The sequence below is a fragment of the Calonectris borealis genome, chromosome 6 (assembly GCF_964195595.1).
Source record: "Calonectris borealis chromosome 6, bCalBor7.hap1.2, whole genome shotgun sequence".
Lineage (NCBI taxonomy): Eukaryota > Metazoa > Chordata > Aves > Procellariiformes > Procellariidae > Calonectris > Calonectris borealis.
The window spans coordinates 12,062,128-12,084,444 of record NC_134317.1 but is presented as its reverse complement, the minus strand read 5'-3'; the positions used below and the strand labels follow the sequence as shown (position 1 = coordinate 12,084,444).

The window sequence follows — 22,317 nt, the reverse complement described above, 5'->3', positions numbered from 1 at the left end:
TTTGCAGGAGCAACAACCTTGTCTTGCGTGACTATGGGTTTCTAAAACCTCCACGCAGATTTCGTCATCACGGGCAAGACCTTGACTGGCTCTGGAGTAGGAAAGGATTGGCAATTGCCTGGCACTAAATAGCTCTGAGATTGAAGGGGCCCTGGAAGGAGCTCCTTGGGAGTGAGTATGTCCTAAGCAGCGCAATTAGCAGTTGAGGCTGCACTTCCCTTTGCTTTACACTTGAATACATAAAGAGAGCCAGAGAACAGAAATACATCTCTCAGCACCATAACCGCCGTAATTGGCCTGATGTTACAATGATCACAGTGCTCCTTAATGATGAAAGCCAGGCGCGGTGCTTTCAAAATCAACGATTTTACACCTAGCTAAAAATCATAACATTTGGATTTAATTAACACTCTTGCTTTTCCTTGTTGGAGGGGGACAGGAAAGGGAGGAGAGCCACAGTAAAGCTGCAAGGATGGCCTGGCAGGACTGCCCCTGCAAGCAGGCACCTCCAGCTTTTGAAACCAGCGTGGAAAGGCCAGGTGTGTAAAACTGGCTAATATTTTGGAAAGTTCTTCTGAACTCGTTAACTCAGTACATCTGTAAATGCTGGCCATGTTCCCAGTCTTTATTTTCAGCCCACTTTTCCTGTAAGCTCTTATGCATTATCTCTTTGGTTGCCATCAGACATTGTCATTAACTTCCAAAGGCGCAAGGCAGGAGGAGACAAAGCCCAGATCCAGACGGGGTGGTTAGCATTAACGCGGCTGTACCATGGGTCATGGAGGAATGCTTCATGACAACTGGTTAACGGGGCAAACATTCCCTCCGTTTACCCTCAATAAACCTGTGTTTCACATACAGCTGTTAAGGAGCTAAGGCTCCTTCAAATCCTTTGCAAGGCTCAAGGCAACCATCATACTGGAGTCCACAGAGCAGCACTGGGGGTATAATATATTTTTGACCGGTGGCATCCAAAACCAGTTGGCACAGGAGCCCAGAAGGAAAGACATGGACGTATTGGGGGGATGAAATGGGGAGAAGCAAAAGCATGGCTGAAAAGTGGAGGTTTTACTGTAGGGAACTCATAGGGGACATGACAAAGAGTTGAAGGATCTGTCTGTCAACGTGGTAGGAAGCTAATCCATAGCAAACCAGGTTTCAGGAGTTCCTCTGCCCTAGAAGAGCTTGTTTCTTTCACGTGCATGATAGTGGGGCTCAGATACCTGATTGCGACCTGTAGGAGTTGCCATAAGGGAAACCTGCTAACCCCTACAACGCTGAGGTTTTACAGACAGACAGCTGGGGAATGGTTAAGTTACATGTACGCACATGTGTCTGTGAGAGCAAGTTGGCGATGTCTGTAATGCAATAATTTGCAGCTGTCAAATAGTTAATGTAGACTCAGCTTGCGGACTCATAAATTTTAGTTTAACATGCAATTCTGCTCCGACAAGTGTCTATATAAAAATAGCACCTTCCTACTGAAATGATCTGCTATCTATGCGTAATCACATGCAAATCTGATTAATTTGGTGACTAAATTAAGGGGAACGATTTTGAAAAATGGGTGCCTAAAGTTAGGTACATACTATTTAGGTATCTAAATATGCAGTAAGATTTGAAGTGGTACTTAAGTCTTGTCACTTTGAGTTGCCCTTGGAGTAGTTTTTAAAATCAGATTACCTTTCTGGAGCCCTGAAGCGCAGAATTAGGTAAGTGGGTTCGAAAATATTGTCTTCATTTTTCTTCCTTATTATCTCTGTTGAAGCTGGAAATACGAGCCGCTCCGGGAGTGGGCGAGCAGAATTCTTTTTCATTCCTTTTACAATTGTACAAGCCAAAAAGATGACAACTTAACTTCTAGATCCCAGCATGAGTTTGTAGACCTGGTAGTTGGAAAAACAAACCAAACATCTTTTTTACTTGTAAACTGACTGCGTTTGATCTGGAAATCATTGAGATGCAATAAACATGAACTCCATGATCCTATTTTTATGGAGTCAGTTTTCCGAGTAGAACCACACTTAGCAAAACAATCATTATAATTGAATAGCAGTGCTTGTGAAAAGGGCTGGATTGAAAACACTGATGACAGAAGCCTTCTGTTTATCCCTGGAACAGCAGTGACAGTGGTAGCGTAAGCTACAACACGCTATTCCTCAAACAATTGACACCCAAGGGACTAACTGGTGTTACAGCTTCACATGCACTGTTTTGCTGGGGACCTGTTTTCTGGCAGTGGTGGGTGCTCCTGAGCTAGCGGTAGTGGTTGCATAGCCACGTTACTGAGCAGGTAGCGGTGGTTTAGGGCACTTCACTTACTGGCATTTTTGTAGCTACACTATTGCTAAACAGTTTTTGGAAGCAAAGGGGTTGCTCGGTTGCTATTGCTTATTTGGTCTCCGCACACAAGCTCACTGCTGTTTGGTCAATGACTGCTAGCTGCGCAGAGCTTGGACTTTTTTTTCCCCTATCTTTTTATGCTGACATCTGTCCGTTGGACATCAAAGTGCAATCTTTCAAAGCCACAGTCATATGATTTACCGAACACTTAAGTGATGATCTATACAAATGCAGGCAGGCTCACTCCTGGAGGAGGCATTCTTCTGTCATGATGCGTTAAAACAGCTCTTTGTATTTGGGCAATAATAAAGATTCATTTGAAAGTATTAGCTATCATCAGGGCTTGACCTCTTTGGAAAGTATTCTTTAGTGAGGGTTTTAAAGTCGATTTGGAAAGATAATTATTCTTGTCCTTGGGTAGAATCTGGGCAATTTATGTGCTCAGCTGACTTGCCATTTTGGCTTCAGTGGATATTTATTCCCATAACGTAGGGTTTCTGTGCATGGTCGTGTTGTGGTGGCTGAGGATGATGGTAATGGGCAGATGAAATACGTGCAGACAGAGATACTGCTTAGGGTGACACATCCTTAATTGTCAGTAGTCTTACAGCAGGCAGTGTGCTCAGTACTGTAGCTCTTCAGTGCAGGGGAAGAAGAGACTATTTATCTCTTTGTTTTTCTCTGTGTGTGTGAGTTCACAAAACATTTCCAAAGAAGCATTTCATGGCCGTGAAAAGGTTGTTTGTCTGTATCATTTAAGCCAGTATACCACTCGGAAAATTGAATTTTGTACCTCTCCTGCATGGTAACTTTCTTTCCATAATATTTCAATATGCATTTTTTATTCACAAGCATGTCATTATTGTTTTATCCTGAAGCTTTCATTAGTAGTCAGTGTCATGTATCTCGACTTTCTGGAGCTAATATACACCTTGCTATAAATGGATGTTGCAACATTTGATAGGGCTTCCCAGGAAAGTGGTAGAGAGCATAGATGTATTTCCACAGGCTGCATTTTCATCGGATCACAAAATTTAAGCAGGCATTACCAGGAGAATATTTTTCTGGCCCTCTCAGTCCCATGTGATATCCCTGAACCGTGTTGGTGGGCACTGGGCCAAATCCTGCGGTGGGGTCCACTGGATGAGGTATAAAACAGAGATCTGTGGACTCATGAACATTTCCACGCTATGTTCCTCAGGAGCAAGAGTTCTGGCCGGAAAGTCATAGCTACTTTTCCAGCGCATGTTTATAAATGTCAGGTTTATAAAAGGTTATTATAAATGTCGTGCCTCACGTCCCTGGCCATGACACCTGCGCCCTGCCATCAGTCAGCTGCCATGAAATATGGGAAATGCCATTACATGTTTGGTTGTCTCCAACCATAGCTGCCTCTGGCCATTTTAGGCATTTTTGGGTAGAAACTGTTCTCCACAATGTGTTTCTGCAGCCCTGTACCAGTGGTGCTGACTGGACCCCATAACAAAGCTGCAGGCAGGGCAGGATGCAGACGTAAGATGGGTGGTGAGGGCCATCAGCACAATTACTGTTTCCCCTGACTGACACGCATGTTGCACCAGCTGGTGGTGGCAGAGGGGTGGAAACACATCTTCTTAATGTGCACCTGCTAATATAAATTAATTATTATAATAATGAAGCCAAAGCATGATGAATCTGTTCTCTCTAGCCCGTCTTCCATTCTGCCTTTGCTTTGGAAGCAGGCAGAAAAATATCAGTGCGTTTCCTTCTTTTCCTTTGTGCAGTTAACTTGCCATTTTTGTTTTGTCATCGCTCCTAATGTTTCATTGACTTCTGCCTGTGACTTGTCATTTATTCAAAGCTATATTAGCGTGGTAGTGCCTAAGAGTTATTGAACAACTAACATAATGGACAAGTCATTCCAGCAGCAGAGCTGGAGTTTGCAGGAAAAGGTCATGGAAACCCCAGGTTGAGTCGTAGGCTGGAATGTGGGCAAGGTCTTGTCCTTCTATCAGCAAATCTAGAGCCAAAATATGAGAAGGTGTGTGTGGGTGCATGTTTGGGTTGGAGAGCAGGGATGCCTCGAATGAGATGTGTATGCAGGATGGATTCCTGGCTGGGGAAAAATATAAAAATGGGTTATTAAAACGGGTGTGAAATCTCAACTGTAGTAGGATATGTGGGGGAAAGGAGGGGCTGTGTTTTCCCCTCATCTCTCATTTACCGAAGGTAATACATGTCATTTTGTTGACTTAGCTGGGTTTAGATTGGGGTCTGCTCCTCAGTATTGTATTTACATGAGGCTCAGCAGCTGCCTCTAGTAAGATCCTGGTAAGAAAACTGCAGGCTGCAATAGGTTGTCTGTGATCAATGTATAATTTCACTATCTTTAGGAGACCTTTCTAATGAACTTTGTGGACTATTGCCAACACTTTGCACGTGACAGTTTCCTCCTGCCTGAATTGCTGGTTTTTGCAGAGCATGCTGTTCAGTGAAACTGAAATCAGGGAAGCCACCACCAGTAAAATCCTTTCAGAAGAAGGGAAAAGATGTGCATGGGAAAAGGATTTTATAATGCAATCTGTGAAATTAAAAAATCACTGCCAATATATTGCACTTCTGTCACCTCTGTTGAAAAAAAATTAGGAGACAATGTCAGGTCTGTGGCTTTTGCATTTACAACCTGGCAGTGGGCTGGGAAGAGGGGCCCCAAACTATTTCCCTGTGTTTTAGGGATGAGTTGGATGGTCATTTGACTCCAGCTGTTGGGGATCTATAGAGCAGCAGCTTGCACCCTCTGGACATCAGTCAGATCTCATTAACCTGTAGCCAGTTATTTGTGCAGCTCTGAGCTCCCCCTTAGTGAAAAAAAGCTAATTTACTGAGTTTAGGCGATAATCTTGTTAGATATATTTTAGCCCATTCCATAAAGAAAAGTATGTTTGGGATGAAGAACATATTTCTCGTAACTCTGGCGTCCAGTCTCACAGTCTAATGGGATATGTGAGATGAGATTAAATGCGTATCCTCTGTCTTTGAAGGCTGCCCAGTGGTTTTGTGTAACTCTACCTTCTGGTGCGTGCCAGTTCAGCAAATTTAAGGACTGCTTGTCCAGGAGGAGATCCAGACAGCTAGTGAGGTTTTAATGCCAGTCATCTCTTTATATGTGTCTTTAGCTGGAACAAACTAAAGGAAAGCTGCATTTTCAACTCATTGGTGATCCTTTTCTATTCAACATTACAATAACATTGCAGGTTTTTACCAGAAAAATGTCAAGCTTCTTACAGCAGTCAGTCTTAGGGCTATAAACATTTATACTAGCATGCTAAAGAGATTTGGGCATAAGGGGCCTTACTGGCATTAGGGAGCAGCTGAAAATATGAGTAGGCTAACATTAGATTAAACAGAGGCAGGCAGTAATTTAATTGGCATTTATACATTAAGAGAAGGAAAAAATAATAAGTTTAAAAAAAAATGCGGCTAGGAAGCTTTTAGAAATCAGGGAGGTAATTTGCTTTCCGAAATGATTCACAGCATCTCGTGTTAGCTAATTAACAAAACAGCAGGTTTGTGAATTTAACAGCAGCGGGGTTAGGACTCGGTGGACTCGGTTCTCGTCCATGTGTTTGTTAGGGTCTGTTCAGCCCCTCGGTGTTTTGCTCGGCTCTTTGGCATCTGGGGGAGCTCGGCCTCTTTTGGGGGCAGAGTTACAAGTGGCTGCGCTCCGCGATAGGAGCCAGAGGAGGGTGAAAGGGGCAGGTGGAGAGGCAGGAGATTATGCATTGACTGGCATGACTCAGCCATCCATAAAATGATTTTCATTAATGTTTAATGTGTGTCAAAAATGTCAGCATCCGTAAGAGGGGCAGATAAATTATTTAGTCCTGTGAGTGTCTTGCCTTCCCCCTCCCACTGATGTATGTAAAATGTTTGCCCTGGTTTTGTCTAGATTTAGGATGTTGTCGGGGAAGTTAAAGCGATCGCTGTTACACCCAGAGCGTTTCCTTGCGAGACCCGGAGGAGCTGCTGCTGCTGCTGCTTTACAGTTCGGTGCTTTGTTAGAGAGGTCTGGGCAATCTGAAGTCAGCTGCAAGTGGGTTATGCACGGTCCCTGTGGGTGGGCTGGGGTTGTTTTTAGATTGATTTGCAGAGGAGTAGACCCTGGGAAACTGAAGTAAGGACAGAAGAGTGGGGTGTGAAGGGAGGTCCTGCTCTCCAGGTAAGGGCTGCGGGGAGCTGCTGTCAGAGCAGCCCAGCGTCACGGCCGTAGCCCATGAGCCTTCCCTCTGCCCCCGCGGGGATGTGCTGCACCTGATGATAGCTGGCGTGCTTTCTTCTGCCATTCTTGCTGCCTTGGTTTTGCTGGTTTTGTCTGGAGGTGCATCACCCAGAGACCTGCAACCTCCTAGTCTGGATGAACTGTGTCCCACTCAGGGGGGATCCCGGCAGGGCTTTGGCTCCTCTCCCACATACCCTTCTGCAGGGATGGTTTCTACTTGCTGGCGCCGTTTCAAGAGCTTAGGGCATGGATCTTGCTTTATCCCTAACCAGGGAATTTGTGCACGGGAAGGGAAAAGTCCCCTTTGAGTTGCAGGTTTGGGTTTTCATTTTGTTAATTTTTTTTAAAATCAGCTTCACAGGATGACACAATAGCTGCAAGATGAAATCATAAGCCCTCGCAGAAAGAAAGAGGGACTGAAGGGGATGAGCAAAGGAAGAAATGTATCTGATCAGATGGGATTCAAGGCGAGGTGAGACAGAGGGAAATGTGAGCGTAATTAATAGTGAGGCATTAGTTTGTGAATGTTGGATGAACCACAATCAAAAATGACTAATTTAAAACCGATTCCAACACTCGCACTATACACAACCTTTCTTCCTGGGCAGGGATCTTTCTGAAGGCAATGGGAGCCTGCGCGTCTGTTCGGACGGGGCACGTTGAACCTTGTCAGAAAAATTAAAAAGAGAACTCTGCATTAAAATAGAAAATGTACAAATTGTTTTTAAACACAGGGGCAAATGCAATTGCTTTGTTTGTTAGGGATTTTTTTTTTTCTTTTTTAGGGAAGTCACAGGCCTTGGGACAAGGATCTCAATTGGCCTCTAATTAAAGTTGCTTTCTTACTGTCTGGCACGAAATCCCCCTGAGAGGCAGATGTTTGCAAAGCACACTTGAGGCACTGGCATATGGTTCCTTTGTAAGGCTGGGGTTTCAGCAAAGTGCCTCCTGAATGTTGTACATAATTAGATATTTTATTTTATTTTTTTGTCCCGGAGAAGTTACTGGTGGCTGGGGACCTCCAGCATCCGAGAGGGAGGCTTTTTGAGAGACGGATGGGAAGCCCTAAGCATGTCACTGATACATGACAGGTGCTGACAGATGCCCTGCTGCAGCTTTTTGGAAAAAGCCTGTTGACTAAACCAATGCCAGTTAAAGGAAATTATTCTAACCCACAGAATTTAATAGAGAATCAGAACCTGGGTACCTAACCTCTACAACTTCACAGAGGACTTGCATCCATCCTACAGGAATCCATCAGCAGGTCTAAACTTTTACAGGATTATAAAATTCTAAGGAATGTTTCCATAAGGAATCCAATTGTAATTGAGAGGGGAGTGAAATGAAAAGAAAATATTCATGCATACTAGGCTTGCGTAGAAACCATGGCCATGCTTAAAATGTGACTTCAGATACAAATGGCCCATAGCTCTTTATTAACCCCATAAAGGACTGTTACATCTGGGTGGTCACTGATGCGTAGTGCAATCTACGGCAAGACACTTAATGACTAAAAGCTCAAGGTGCTGAATACACTCATTTCCCTCTGGGGCAGCACATCCATCCCTTGCACACTTAAGAAATAAAACACAGGATTTTGTGTCAGATGACCTAATTTTTCCAATTCTCTTAACGTCTCCCTTTCATGCCCAAAAAGTCCTTTCTGTGATCACCAGAGCAAGTCTTTCCTACTGTCAGTGCCTCATTTTTGCCTATCTATAAAAGTAAACTGCAACAGTTCCCTGCCTCAGAAAGGTTTTTTGAGACAAAATTAATTCGTGTTTGTAAGGTGCTTTTGAGGTCTGTGGACCTGGCTGTGCCTTACTAATGTGGGCAGTCATTAATTCCGTCTATAGAGAGGAAAACCAAGACGTAGTGCAGTTAAAACAGCTTGTTCAGGATCACAAAGCAATTTAGGAGCAGAACCACCAATAGAGCCAAGTCTTTTGACTAGCAGTCAGATGTGCTATCCACAGGGCTACCTATAATGTCTAATTATTTTTCTAAGGGTAGGAGCTGAAAGATCTCAGCCTGATTTCAAAGTCCTGATGAAAATAAAAAGGAAACGCGTAAAAGATTGACTCACAGTAATTGCATTCTCTTAGCATCTCTATTAGTATATGTTTAAAATGAAATGAATAAAATCCCCCATGGATGGAGATGAAGCAGAGCCTTCACCACAGACTGTGCGTTAATTCGGTATCCTTCTGATGCTCTGAATGGTTTTGTACCACGTATGAAAAGGCAAAGCCTGGATGTTGGCTTAGGTGGGATACACAGGGTGCGATGTTTTAGGCTTCAGGTGCTGAACACAGCTTATTAGAGGCCACGTGCACAGAGGCTAATGAATTTGCATGCTTGCTGCAAACGGCTGTATCTTTCTTGAAGCCTTGCCTATTCTTTGGCGTGCTTTCAAGCTGAGGCTACTGTTTAAATGTGTGGACATTCAAAGGCTGTGCTGGGAGGCTCGATGCTGCCAAGTACCTCGTGGAAGGAATAACAATCTCGGCAATTAGCAAGCTCCCCCAAACCCCAGCCCTGCCTCTCTCGGTGTTGCAGGCAGGGGAGGGGAGTGGAGGGGAGGGGGCTGTGCTGGCGGTGGCTCTCCCTTTGCGGGGATTCAAGCGGTGGGAAATCAGAGGGACCAACCTGTCGGCGTAGAGGGGGCAGAAAAGCTGCTGGACCTCTGACAAGCACTGGCAAAACTTGGAAGCGGAGGTAGCCTGTAGTATTGCCACCCAATAGCTGTGACCAGAAGGATGTTTCAGCGAGCAGTAGTGGTGTATAATTAATAAAAAGAAGGACAGAATAAGGAAACACAGAGAAAATAATATTAGTCTTGGACTGAGCCTAAGTATTACGTATAAAACCAACATTCATCTTTTAATTTTCAACTAAATGCAGCAATGTAATGAGTATAACTTTTGTCTCAGCTGGGATAAAGTGCTTAGCATGTGGTGCAGCGGGATTAGTCTTCTGTACAGACCATCTATTTGGTGCCCATGGTTCTTGCAACTTTTAAGGCTATGGCGTGGGTCTGTGTGTGAGTCTGCACACTAGATCTGGTGGCATAAAAACATTTACTCCGTATAAGACTAACAGGAGAACCAGAGATCAGATTCATAGCAGATTTACGGTTGGATCCTCCATCAGGTACCTGTTAGGCACTTTGCATACCTTTATGTCCATAATCCTGAGTTTATATACACTTAGACGTGCAGAAATAAGTAGACTCCAACCACAAGATTAAATGCTGTGTGGGTCTTCAGTCATATAGCAGGAAAGCCATCACAAGTCTATGAAGGTCCCAGGGATTATTTACATTTCCATTGCAGAGCTGAAAGCAAGCTCCAGCCCCTGCTCCGCACGGGGTAAAAAATACAGCCAATGCCAGCTGTGTTTCCACGGAAAATATCTGCAATGTCCGTGTTGGCTTTTGCTGGTCTCCCCAGATGAGCGTTGCATGCTGTGGCCACACTTACTGCTCAAGGTATGTTGAAGGCAGACGGTCTGTTTGCTGCACTCATTCGTTTAGGAAGGGTGGACATGGCAGGAGCACCAGGTGAGATGCTTTTGCTTGAGAAAGTGAACCGGGGGTGGAGGGGGACAGTTGCCATCCTTGCCCCGGGGCTATAGTGTTAGTTCAACCTGCCTTTCACCCTATCCCTGCCACACTCTGACCTGCAAGAAATGCTTCCTTTGAGGCCAGGTATTACTTTTTGTTGGTTATTAAGGAGAATAATAGCCTTTGTTAGTGGAGTATAGCTCTGGGTTAATCTTCAATATAGTTGGTAATGATATTTACAGATTAATTTTGTATTCTTTCTGGCTGGTGCTGCCTTTAGATTCAATTCAATTCCATCCTTCCTTCCTTCCTTCCTTCCTCCGTGCAGTCAAAACCTGCTCTTCTGCTGCCTGCAGCGGGGAAGGGCAGCGGGAGAGCCTCGCAGGCTCCTGAGAGGCTCAGGGCACTAAAATGTTCTTTCTTTGCATCAGGGATCAGCCTGTCATCCGCAGAGGAGCGATTGGCAGATGCAGAGTGTCCAGCCCCATTCATCTCTGCCAGATGGTACTAAAATACTAGTCCGGAGCACATGTTGCTTCTATTCAACCAAATGCTTGTGCCATGCTGTGGCCTCTTTGCCTCTGAACCAATGAGCCTCAGCCAGCAAAATCCCAGCGGCAAAGGCCCCGGCAGCCGTCAGCTAAGCCCCTCTCCATGGCTTGTAGAAAATCAGAGAAATCAAACTAGGAAGGCTCACAGCCCTCGGGGATAGACAATAGCCTGCAGGAAAGGAAGGAAGGGGTTAAAGAGGATTTAGCACACACAAAAAGTAAATATTTGAAGCAGAAATGCAGAAAGAAGGAATAATGGAGAGAGAAGGGCAGGAGGAGGAAGCAAGAAGTGTAAAGAGAAGAAAAAGGAGGATTATATTCTCCCAGAAAACAAAGGGATGGTTGTATGAGAAAAGCATTGGGGAAGCATTGGGGAAATGAGGGTTCAGCTCTGCACAAACTTTCTGTCTGACACAGAACAAGTCAATCTCTCTGTGTCTCAGTTTGCAAATGCTACAATGGGAATAATAAAGTTTCCTTTGTTCTACCTCTCTCTGCTCACATCAGATGTCCCTTCTGTTTTTATGTTGTAGAAATCCAAGATGCTACCATACTACAAACAAAAATTAAATCCACTGAGGCTTTGAAGGGAAAAAAAGAGAAGTAGGAAAGCAAATAGGCTATAATAAACCTAAGAGATAACTGCTCCAAAACCAGGGTAGCGGGGGAAGAAATACAGGAGAGGCCTTTACTGAGGGAAGAAGAAAGAAACAATATGGACCAGATTAATCCTACTGTTGCCTCCTGGACTCCAGTAGAGTTCCTTGAGGGATGGGTTTAGCCCAAGGAGTTCAGTTTTGTTTGGTTAAAGAAACTTCATGCCAAAGTTTTTAAATAGTCAAATCTGTTCTGAGAACTATGAGAATGTGGGCTGCCTTTCCTGAAACGTTGCATGGGACTTGGGATGAACAACTCCCGCTGAAGGCATCAGGAGCCAAGTGATTAAGCCCCATGCAGTGCTCTGACAGGAGGCCTTCTTCTTGCCTACGCATACTTTTTTTAAGTATAGAAAGTATTTCCATATTTCCAGCAGCTGATCTTTATTTGAAGCCAAGAGCTGCATTTTTCAGATTAGAACTGAAGCTTTTCTAGGAAAAGCCACTCTGGAGCAGACCATGGGTCCATCTAGCCCGAGACCATGTCTCCAAGAGAGGTCCTGCACTCTGCTTAGAGAAAGAAATCCTAAAGCCCGCAGGGCTCTCTCCAGGGATAATTTATATTTCACTCCAAGAGTTAGAGTTTGGCTTTCACTCCAAAGTTTGTAGGCTTATATTCTTTCCAAAACTCCTGCTTATTTTATTAATCTTTACAGTTCCCTGGAGATGTTTGTTGTTTGCAGATCTCTAACCCATTTGGGAAGCCCCTTGAGCTACTGACCTCCGCGTCCTGCAGCAGCGAATTCCCCAAAACGGAGGCATTTGTGCAGGGAAAAAGGAATTTTCTTTTCTCAATTTCAGGTTTGCTGCATTTAATGTGGAAGCATGCCTTAAGCTTCCCATCCACTCGGCTGGCTTCTCATTACAGCATCTCACCTAAAACTGAGCTGCTTCTGCCGTGTAGGGAATCCCTGCTAGGAGACGGGCTGTGCGTGTGATGCTGCTCTGCCCTGAAACGTGACTCAGCCGTGCTGAGGATCCACTTTTTAAATTTTTCAGTGCCTCCAAGTTTACAAGAATACATTATTCTGTCAGCTGCTCCTGCAGGCATGCTGTGTTTTCTTCTCGTGTCACTGGAGTAATAACATGGATTAGTGGATAGTCATAGTGTCCCCGCTATGTGGATAGCGCACTAAGCCAGGATGTGATCAAGGTGTGAGGGGCTGCAGGGTGACTGGGACATGGCACCGTGCTCTCTGCGCCTCTCTTGTGGTAAGGAGGCAAATGCAATGTTCAAGCTTCTTTGCAGACCATGGTGAGACTTGCAGGTAGAAGAACAAGAGGGGCACTGTTGTGTAGTCCCATGCCTATGATGATGGTGAACCAGCAAACCAGTGCATGGACAATGGGCAGGACGGCTCAGGGTTCAGCCTGCCCTTCCTTCATCCGTCTGTCCTCTATCCTTCTGCCGCAGAAGGGCTTGGGTCTTACAGGGGTAGCAGAGAGGTGTAGGGCAGGATACAAAATACAGCTTTCGTCGTCGTCTAGGAATGAACTGGCTAGATGGTTGTATACCCGGGGCTCTGCGGCAAAAATTAAATGGTGCTATACAGACATGGCTTCGGATCCAGCACGCAAACAAACAAAACAAATGTATTAGAAACAGCTGGGGGATAGGATGAAAATGAGCATTATTAGGGATATGCTTATAATAACTTATGAACAGGGGAATGCATCATTGTTGTGCTGGGCCCTCCTGGAGACAGATTTGCTGTTGCTTTTGGAGCCCTTATTACATCCCATTTTTCCCATTTATGCATCCCTTCCCCCAGCCCTTGCTGGAAAACCTGACAGCATGCTCTGAGATGTAGCTGCTAATGTGAGGATTTTGTCAGGAGCTGGAGTGACCTCTGAAAGCAGTGGCCATGGCCTCATCTGCGGGTCATGAGCTGCCACTTGGGTGAGCACGTACATCACCCAGAGAGGGGGGCATTGCTTTGGGCACTGATCTGCCTTCAGGAGTTTCCTCCCTCATTCCGAGGGAAGCTTTGCAGCTCTTGGAAGTTTTTGTCGATTCCCTGGCTGTAGGACGGGCTCAGAGTTTTCCAATTCCTTCATCATTTTGGAGCGTGACCGAACCTGTCCCGGGGGATCCTGTGAAAAGTGAAAACACCTGCTGGCAGCACTGTCCCCATTCATGTCTCTTCTTGCCGTTCCTGTGCACAGTCAAGACATCAGGGCTGTTAGCAGTGAGCCCCGTGCCTGCAGCCTGCCCTGCTGCAGCTCAGGAGGTGACCATCTTTAAAAGTCATATATTTTTCTCCTGGTCGCCATTCGTATTATCTCTGTGAGGTGCAGTCCGTCCTTGTGGGAGAGTGTTTGAAATTGTCCTTCAGCCCTGAGTATAATGGGCTCTTGCTAAGAAGTCCTTATTGTGTGTTTTACATATACGAATACTGCACCCACGGACATTTTTTTGGTAATGTTCACCAAGACTTCAGTTGTATAATGTCTAGTGCACAGTTAAGTGCCTAAGAATTGACTTTGCTGTTTCCCTGACAAATTTAACAAATATTGGCCAAAGCTCAACTTGCACTGACACTGCTGATCTTGCAGCTGGAGAAATTTGGCCCAGTACTCTGCTTCAGTGTCTTTGAGCCATCGTGATGTGTCTAGCACGTTGGCTGTTCTCATTTGCTTCAGGTTGGATGAGATGCTTATATACAAAGCTGCTTAAATTCCAAACGTTGCCTGTGGCTGAGTGGTTCCTGCCTTTGATGTGAGAGCTAGCCACAGCCTGGGATCTGAGAGGTTATTCTTGTCAAGAGGGTAAGTTAATAGTAAAGTCTTGTATATTTAACACAGAGTGCACAAAGTCTGCTTACTTGAACACAGGAAGAGTTCAGCAACGAGACTAGTTTCCCTGTCCCAAAACACTTTACTAACACAAAGTGCTCTTTAGGGATCTCTCAGGACCGTGCTCCAGCGCCTGTTCAAATTGCAGTTACATTGGTCTTGGCCTTGCATTGAATTACCTCACTCCTTTGTGTGCTGATTTTCATGAGCATAGGCTCAGCTGGTGAGCTTGCTCGTCTTCTGGAGCTGAGTGTCACGGAGGTGACACCTGAGAGCGTGTGGGGACATAAAGAGGTAGTGGTAGCCATTGGTCACTGGTGAGGGACGTATTTGCACGGACAAGACAGTCTTGTTGCACAAGCTGACTGTGAATGGCACATGCTACCTCATTTGCCATTAACAGTAACTCAACCATAATAACAATAGGTTCAGCTGCAGGTGGAAATGGCTGTTATGATCTTCATCCTGTCTGTTCCATACGTCTGCATGGATTGAACCACTGTACCTTTGCAGGTTGCACGATGCAAGAAATAGATGATGATATATAGGAGGGGCTTTTATCCCCATTCCCACTTTCAGATGGTCAGGTGTCATCTGCTGTGTTCAGCAAGGAAGGTGTGATGGCTGGAGCAATGTTGCCCTGTCTCTAGCCCTCATCTTACCATCTCAGAAGAATGATGGTTGCTGCCTGCCTGTGAAAGGCAGAAAGTAAAAATACGGGGTTTCAAATGTGTTGTACTCTTTGACCAGCTGGAATAGATCTAAGGCCATATTGAAGATCACTTGTCGTGATGGGTATTCACTACCCAGTGATGGATGAGTTATTTTTCAGAGCAGCTGCAAAGATGTCCTTCAAACCCACCTTTTGTTTTGTAATAGTGCTGATGGAATAGCAGTGTCTGGCCTGCCGAGGGGTGATCTGTTACCGCTGGTCTTCTGCAAAGCAGAAAGATGCTGCTGGTGACCGAAACCATCGGCAATTCTTTTCCTAAGGCTTCCAGAAGAATAAAAATCTGGGATTTCTTTGGTGAACTGTCAGGATACATGAAATAATTTGGCACTGCAGGGAAGGCAAATGGCCTATGCAGGTATATTTAACACGTAATCAAACAGCATGAATTACATGAGGATGCGCTGTGGAGTCAAACCACTCCTTACCCAGGGAGAACTTTGGCTGGCTCGTAAGGAGCGTGTCCACCCTCTGGGCGCGGTCCCCACCCTGAGCCGTTCCATCTCCAGCCGTGCTGTGTAGAGCAGAAAGGGGGAAAGGGGAAAAGCCTTTTTTAAGCCAACCCCTGTGCAAATCTCTCAAGGGCTGATGCTAAATGGATGTGTATATGCTGTAATGTTCCCTGCAATTTTGCCTGGACTGTGTTCAGAGCAGTGAAGGGAGAAGGCTCCTGGGACGGTGTGCAAGCTGGACATCTCCCAGGCTTGATAGTATGGTCTGTGAAAAAGGCAGCGGGGATAAATCTGGTTCGTTGGTGGGAAATTTGTTAACCTTTGAGAACTTCTGAAGGATAAAGTGATGAGTTGATTCTCTGTATTTTCTTTTTACAAACATATCTCTATTGATGCTACTGCTGTTTGTTTATCAGCCATTAGGGTCTGCCTCTTGGTGCTTTTATGTAATTTATAGACTTTCTCCAGTCTGATTTTGAGAAACATGGAGTGTCTGTGAAGCTGGGAGCAAGGACATGCTCTCTTCTAATGTGGCTTTCCTGTTTTCCTCTGTTTGGCAGGTTCTTTTCGAAATGATGGTTTAAAAGCTGCTGATGTCCTTCCTATACTAAAGGAGAAAGTGGCCTTCGTGTCAGGTGAGTACATCTTTTCTGGATCCCTCCAGCTCAGCACGAGCACTCCCTGCCGCATCCTGGTCCTTATGGTGCTGCAGAGTCACGAGGGACCAGTTTCATGTTTGGACTTGGTAGTACTTAAATTAGCTCTTCTGCTAAGAAAAGGGCTGTATGTGGAACAGGGCTCTCCAGTAATACCCAGAGTGTTGGAAACTGGCCCATGATGATTTTCTTCATATTCTGAGAAACAGGTAAATGGGCAGTACAGGTGGGATGAAATGCTGCTTCTCAGCTCCAGCCCAGACCTGTGCTGTCTCAGCATTCAGGATGGTTCAGGGATCCTGCTTTGGGTTCAAGGTCAGTGAATAGCATTAATTCCTGTTTGTAGGAAGCACTCAGACCTGTAAATCACTGGTGTTTCATTTGCAATCCCAATCAACTTGCAGTTAAAAGGACGATTGATGCTGCATTTCCATAATAACTCAGATGCTCAAAGATCTCCTGCCATCCTGTATGAAAATTTACAGCCTTCATTCAGGAGACAAATCTCGAGGACCTGGAGGTAGATGAGGACTAGACAATATGGAAAAGGCTTTGAAAATGGCTTGGATGATATCGTTTCTGGCGTGAATTACAACTTGTCAGGGAGAGGGGGAAGAGAAAGTCTGAAGCGATTATAATCTTGCATGAAGTCACTCAAATTGGCAGCATAAAACCGGGGTATTTCCAGTGCCAGTGTTTCTGATGATTGCAAACCATTCAGGCTGCTTTTGGTGAGCTCCCCTGTTGCAATGAGAAAACCTGCATCAAAAACGGCTGGCCCCCTTGTTGGCAGTCTTTGCTTTTTGTTTCCTTTCTCTCTGCAGTAATGCTGACTGCAGACCGGAGGAGAGTAGCAGTGAGGCCGTTAGGTGCCCGGATTCTTCCTCCCTGGCTCTCCCCCCGGGTAGTGCGGCCCGTAAGGATGGGGCTCGTCACCCTGCTGGGCCATGGAGATGCCTGGCCAGGCAGGAAAAGCTTTCTCCTTGACTAACGGTTGGTGTGAGATGCCTTCCCATGTAGCAACAGTTAAATGGTCCAGGGATCACGAGTCCAGCAGTGACTTGGAAAAACAATTTGTGGCTCTAGAAACCCTAAACCTGGTGACCAATGACATGAAAATCCAGGACTTTGAGGGAAGTTTGTGAGACGCCAAAAGCCTCACGTGAAAACCCAAGACTACCCCAACAGTACTCGCACGCAAGACTTCTTTACCTCACACTGGCGTTTCATTCTGAATGTCCTGAAATGTTTTACATGGTTGTTGTCTTTCACTGCTCCAAAGAGGGGAACGCAGTCATAAAAACACAGCGTACCTGCAGACTTGTTTGTGACACAAAGCTGAACCGGGCGCTCTGGGGAAGTGAACGGGAGGAATTTATGCAGGGACTGTACTGGAATTTCGTTCTTGGCTTCTGCTGTTGCTTCGCATGGAAATGGCTGCAGGATCATTTGGTAATTCATGGAATATTTAATAATGACAACCTGTCTGGATCGTTTATATAGCCCCTTCCACTGACGGTGCCTGCATTTAGCTCTGAGCCAGAGGGTCTCGCACCAAATCATCAGCTCGTTAGATGCTGTCCTGGGCATCCTTGGGGGGGGCGTTAAACAAGCAGCGCCAACACGATCCCCGGGGGTTTCGCACCGTGATCCGCTGCGGACGAGAGACAGCTCACTCCTCGTAGATTCACCAGCCTCCAGGCTTGTATCTGCTCAAAATGTGCCTGTTCCTGACGCAGCTAGCTAGCTAGCGGTCCTAGGATTTACACCTCCTCTCCATGGTCTCCAAACGCAACGACTACAGGCAACAATTGTCAGGGGCTTTGCAGATAGAATGCTCTGAGCTGCTAGTGTCTTATTGCAATAGCCCCAGCATCACCCTCCAGCCCAGTTTAAGTACTGCCTAGTCTTCCCCTGGGTTGTTGTAATAAAGCAGATTAAGAAAAGGATTTGAGCACTTCAACTGATGGCTAGGTTCTTTTTAATTAAAATGGAATAACTTCCTACAGTATGCTTTGAGCACAGAAGAGAAAATGTTTGCCAAAATAGAAAAATCAAATAACTGGACTTTGCAAGATAAAAAATAAAAAATGTTCTGTAGTTAGCACAGACTCTGGGAGCACATTGCGTTTGTAATCAGGCTTCCTTGAGGAAAAGGAGAGTTTTATTGAGTCTTCTTCAGAGTTTTATACTACAGTTAATTTTAACGATAACAGTACAGTAAAGTTGTCAAGGGGGTTCTCTTTCCACCAGCAGAATTTATCAGCACGCACAAAAAAATCTCAGCTGAACATCTCAGTTACATAGTTTATTTCTTTTCTCATCTGCTGTGGCTCACCAGCTTGTTTTTTAGTCCATGATTCGCCAGGAAAGCTGCAGAGAACAAACAAGCTCCTTCAGGCAGGGGCTGAAACACCGTGCTTTGTGTTTCGGTGTTGTGGATGCTCCACGTGCGGACCATGCAGGGCAGCAGGGCAGAGCGGGCAGGGAAGTGACTCGGGCTGCTCCAGAGCAGGCACAGCAGGACCTGCCTGCACAGCCGTGTAATCTCAGAGGAGCGCTCGAGCTTTCAGAAGTGCACTTAATTTCAGAGTTGAAATACAGCTCTAACTAGCTGGGCATGGATTCATCCAGCCTAAATGCCGTCTGGGGCTCTGTGCCTGGCGCTTCCCCTCGGCTGGCTCAGCCAGCAGCGAGCAGCAGGCGCAGGGCTCTGCATCGCATCCCTGCGCCGCGGGAGAGTTGAGGAGCGGATAATGTTGGGATTTTTTCCTGGAACTGCTTCTTGATTTCTTCCAGTGATCTCATGTATGAGCTAGACTGAACCCAAGCAAAGTTCATGTGTATGTGTGTCTAAACAGCTCCTGAAAATCCCATTCCAGCACTCAGAAGCAGAGAGATGGCCTGAGCAGTCGGGGGCATGGTGTATCCCGGCCATCGCCGTCTGATCGCTTCCATCGCTGGCCTCGGGGCAGCCCAGTAAGCAGGGGGTTGCCAGGGGGGAGGCTTTGGCCACCCACTTGTTGCCTAAACCCTTATAAAACCTTGGCTTTGCCTGGGTGGTTCACTGTGTTGCTTCCAGCAATGGAATGGCTTTGGGAACCATTAGGGAGCGAGCTACAGGCCAGAGGATGATTTCTGTATTCTGAGAAGGAGATGAGCGCAGAGGAGAGGAAATAAAACAGGTTGTAGATTATTTTAGGTGTTTTTTTTCAGTGAGAGGTGGTGAAATATTTTGGAAGCTGGGCCTATAGTCTTTCCTAGGAAACACAGATGCTGTTTGAGAAGAGTGGTTTAACTCGGGATGTTGTTCAGCTGCTTGCTTATATTTATAGGAGATTTTCTATTGATCAGTGCAATACGGGAGGAAGCCTATGAGGCTCCCAGGAGAGGGAGGGGAACTGTTACCATGTCCCCTTCCCATGCATGGAGCTTTTCATACACTTAGGCTGTGAAAAGCTTGTTAGTTGACTAATGCTGTGGGTCTCGTTGAAAGCATTTGCCCTTTCCCCACGTCCCACCCAGAAAAGTTTCTCAGGATCCTTCCTGGCACTTCCCGTTCCCCGGAGGGTGCAGAAGAGCGGCAGCGCGTGGGCTCCCGCCTGTCACCCAGGTACCGTCTGCTCATCTGCCGAGGCAGGAGTACAAAGGAGGAGGCTGGCCAGGTTTCTGAGAGGGTGGTTGAGCACAGAGGAATCAACAGCAGAAGGCAGAAGGGTGTAATAAGCCGGTGAGCTGCGGCAGCTGTGACAAGCAGAGCTCCCAACGTGTGTTCAGCAAAGCAGGAGATTTTTCTGTGGACTTTGGGTAACAAAAGGCACGGGGCAGGGAGAAGTGGATGCGGTAACGGTTTGGCCATCTCCATCCTTCAAAAGCCCACTGTCCCCCACCCCACATGTCTCGGGAGCTGCCTCGTAAGCTGGGTCACAGCGACGTGTGAGCCTGGCTGAGAGCCTGAAGGAAAAACAGAGAGAGATTTCCCAAAAGGTCTTTCAGAGGAGGAATTTCAGTGTAAGTAGATCAGATGAAAGGACAACTTTGCAATTAGGTTTCACTAAATTTAGGCCAGCACGATGAATCCAAGAGGAAGGCTCAGAGGGGAAGACACTGACCTTCTCAAAAACCTGTCTGAAGACACCACAGGTCACTTAATGCCAGAGATACACGGGACCACGTGGGGAGGGGCATGTTTTTTCTTTTTCTGCGATGGACGCACTTCACTCTTCAGAGAAAGGGTTGAAATGAGACCCCAGGGCCCTCTGGGCACTGGAAGAGTTCAGATCCAGGTTTCAGGGGGTCTCAAACACCGATTTGTGGACACTGGAATTTGTATTGGGTTGGGACTAGAACTAACCAAAATATTTAATTTTTGAATGATGTAAATGTTTTGTATTTGCACAAAAAGGTTTTATTTAAATTAAAAGTTTCCATTCTCCTCTTCCTCTGGAATGGAAATTTCAAATGAAACATCAACATTTCTTCTATATTTTGTTACAGAAAAATGTTTTCCATTTTATACCATTCCCTGGTGTAGTTTGAAATCAACGGAAATTCCAAAGAGAGGAAATATGCTATTAGAAAAACATAGCATTGCTTGACTATTGAATTTTCCTAGTGGTTTTGGGCCATCATGCTTTCATCTAGAATTTGCTGCTGCATTGATGCAGATTTTTCATTGAAGAAGAAAACGAGGAAGTTTAGACTGTAAAGTTTCCAGGTCTTTTGATGAGGTCTGAGCCTGCTGGGGTTTTTTGTTGTTGTTTGTTTTTTTCCTTTTGTTTTTCAAGAGTGTTAGGTCATTTTTGAAGATAGAGAAGAGCCTTTACCTATAGGGGCTGTTTAGATATCCTCATCGGGACTCTAAGGTTAAAGCAGAAATCAAAATGTTTCTTGGGATTTCTGATTTCATTTATAGCTTGTAAATGTAGTGTGCAGAATCAGTTGCCATATGTCTTTCCATACGTTTTAACCATAGCCATGGACTAAATTAAACAATTTCTGTGGAGAATGACTAGTCACTGCCAGCACTTACTGTCCTGGCGCTCGGACACCAGCAGTTTGCCAAGATCCACCAATATCTCCTTAGAGCAGGGAGATTTCTCCTTTACGTACTTCCTTAATTAGCGTGTGTGAGAGTGGTGATGCAACCTGTGCTGCCTTGTGGAGAGGCAAAAGGGTTCAAGTGTCTTACAAAACTGGGCAAAAAATCAACCCAATCAAAATTTCTATCCAAAAAGACTCGCAAGAACTTGTGGGATCACGAGTCATTGATTGGGTGTCATCCAAACGCGCTGGACTCTGACCACCTCCTGGTCGATGGGTCTCTGCATCCTGTCACATAGGTATAGCTTCTCAATTAATGATAGGGACTTTCAAAATAACAATAAGAGGAAGGAACTGAGCCTGTGAAGCAAGAAGGTCTGTATACATCCCATCCTGTTCCAGCTCACAGGGTTTTCTCGTCCTTAAAGACACAGTGAGCTCCATATGTATCTCAGCAAAGGTCTAGTCTTCATTTACGCAGGCAGTCGAGAGTTGTCCTTGTATAGAAATGAAGGCTGGGAGCTTATAATCATTATAGGACCCAGGGAAGTGACTGTAGCACCTGAGATAATTAATACGATAACAACCAACCATTTTGGTTATTTTGCATTAAGGTGTGCTCTTCTGTCCCACTAATGAGACTCGTCACCTCTGAAAACTTCCTTATTTCTGTGAAAGCGCTTTGGTTCATAGGCTTATGTTTTTTTCCTAAGGAATCAATTTTAGCTCACAAGAAGCACTGAAGTTCACAGCTGGACATCCTCACTGTATTAGCAATGGTTGGATTTTTTTCAGTACTTTTTTTGTGGGAAAATGTAGGCTATTTGAAATGGAAATACTTTGCTGGACTGTGCAATTTCAGAAACATTTTCATCTGCCAGTGTTTTCCAGCTCTAGGCTGAATTTCTTAAAACCGGAGGGGAAAAAGACTTCCTAATAGCAATTATGTAAGTCCAATAGCTTGAACTCTCCCCTGAACTTTCATTAATTTGCAGGATCCTCTACGCGGCTGTAGCTGTTGAGGACATACCTGCTGGGGATGCGGCAAACCTGAGCAGCCAGTTATATTAAATCAGTTTATCACATATTTCACTTTGCTGATGAACATCAGAAACTTTGCCATTGCTGTTTCTCTGTGCTTATCTCAAACGAGGAAGACAAACAGTGTGTGATCAGGGTGAATATGGCCTCTCTTTGTTTCTCCTTATACCGTACAGCTTCTAATGTTAAGCACAGTGGTGTGAGTTTGGAGTGCCTGTCAGTACTG

The 22,317-nt window shown here is 45.4% G+C and overlaps 1 protein-coding gene across 1 annotated transcript in view; it reads left to right on the top strand.

Moving 5' to 3' along the window:
• The window catches only part of KALRN (kalirin RhoGEF kinase), a 524,417-nt gene that overhangs the window by 149,476 nt on the left and 352,624 nt on the right, over positions 1-22,317 (top strand). The window contains exon 2 of the mRNA XM_075152844.1: positions 15,912-15,986. Within this exon, the coding sequence (XP_075008945.1) occupies positions 15,912-15,986 (75 nt within the window). The remainder of the gene's footprint in view (positions 1-15,911; positions 15,987-22,317) is intronic.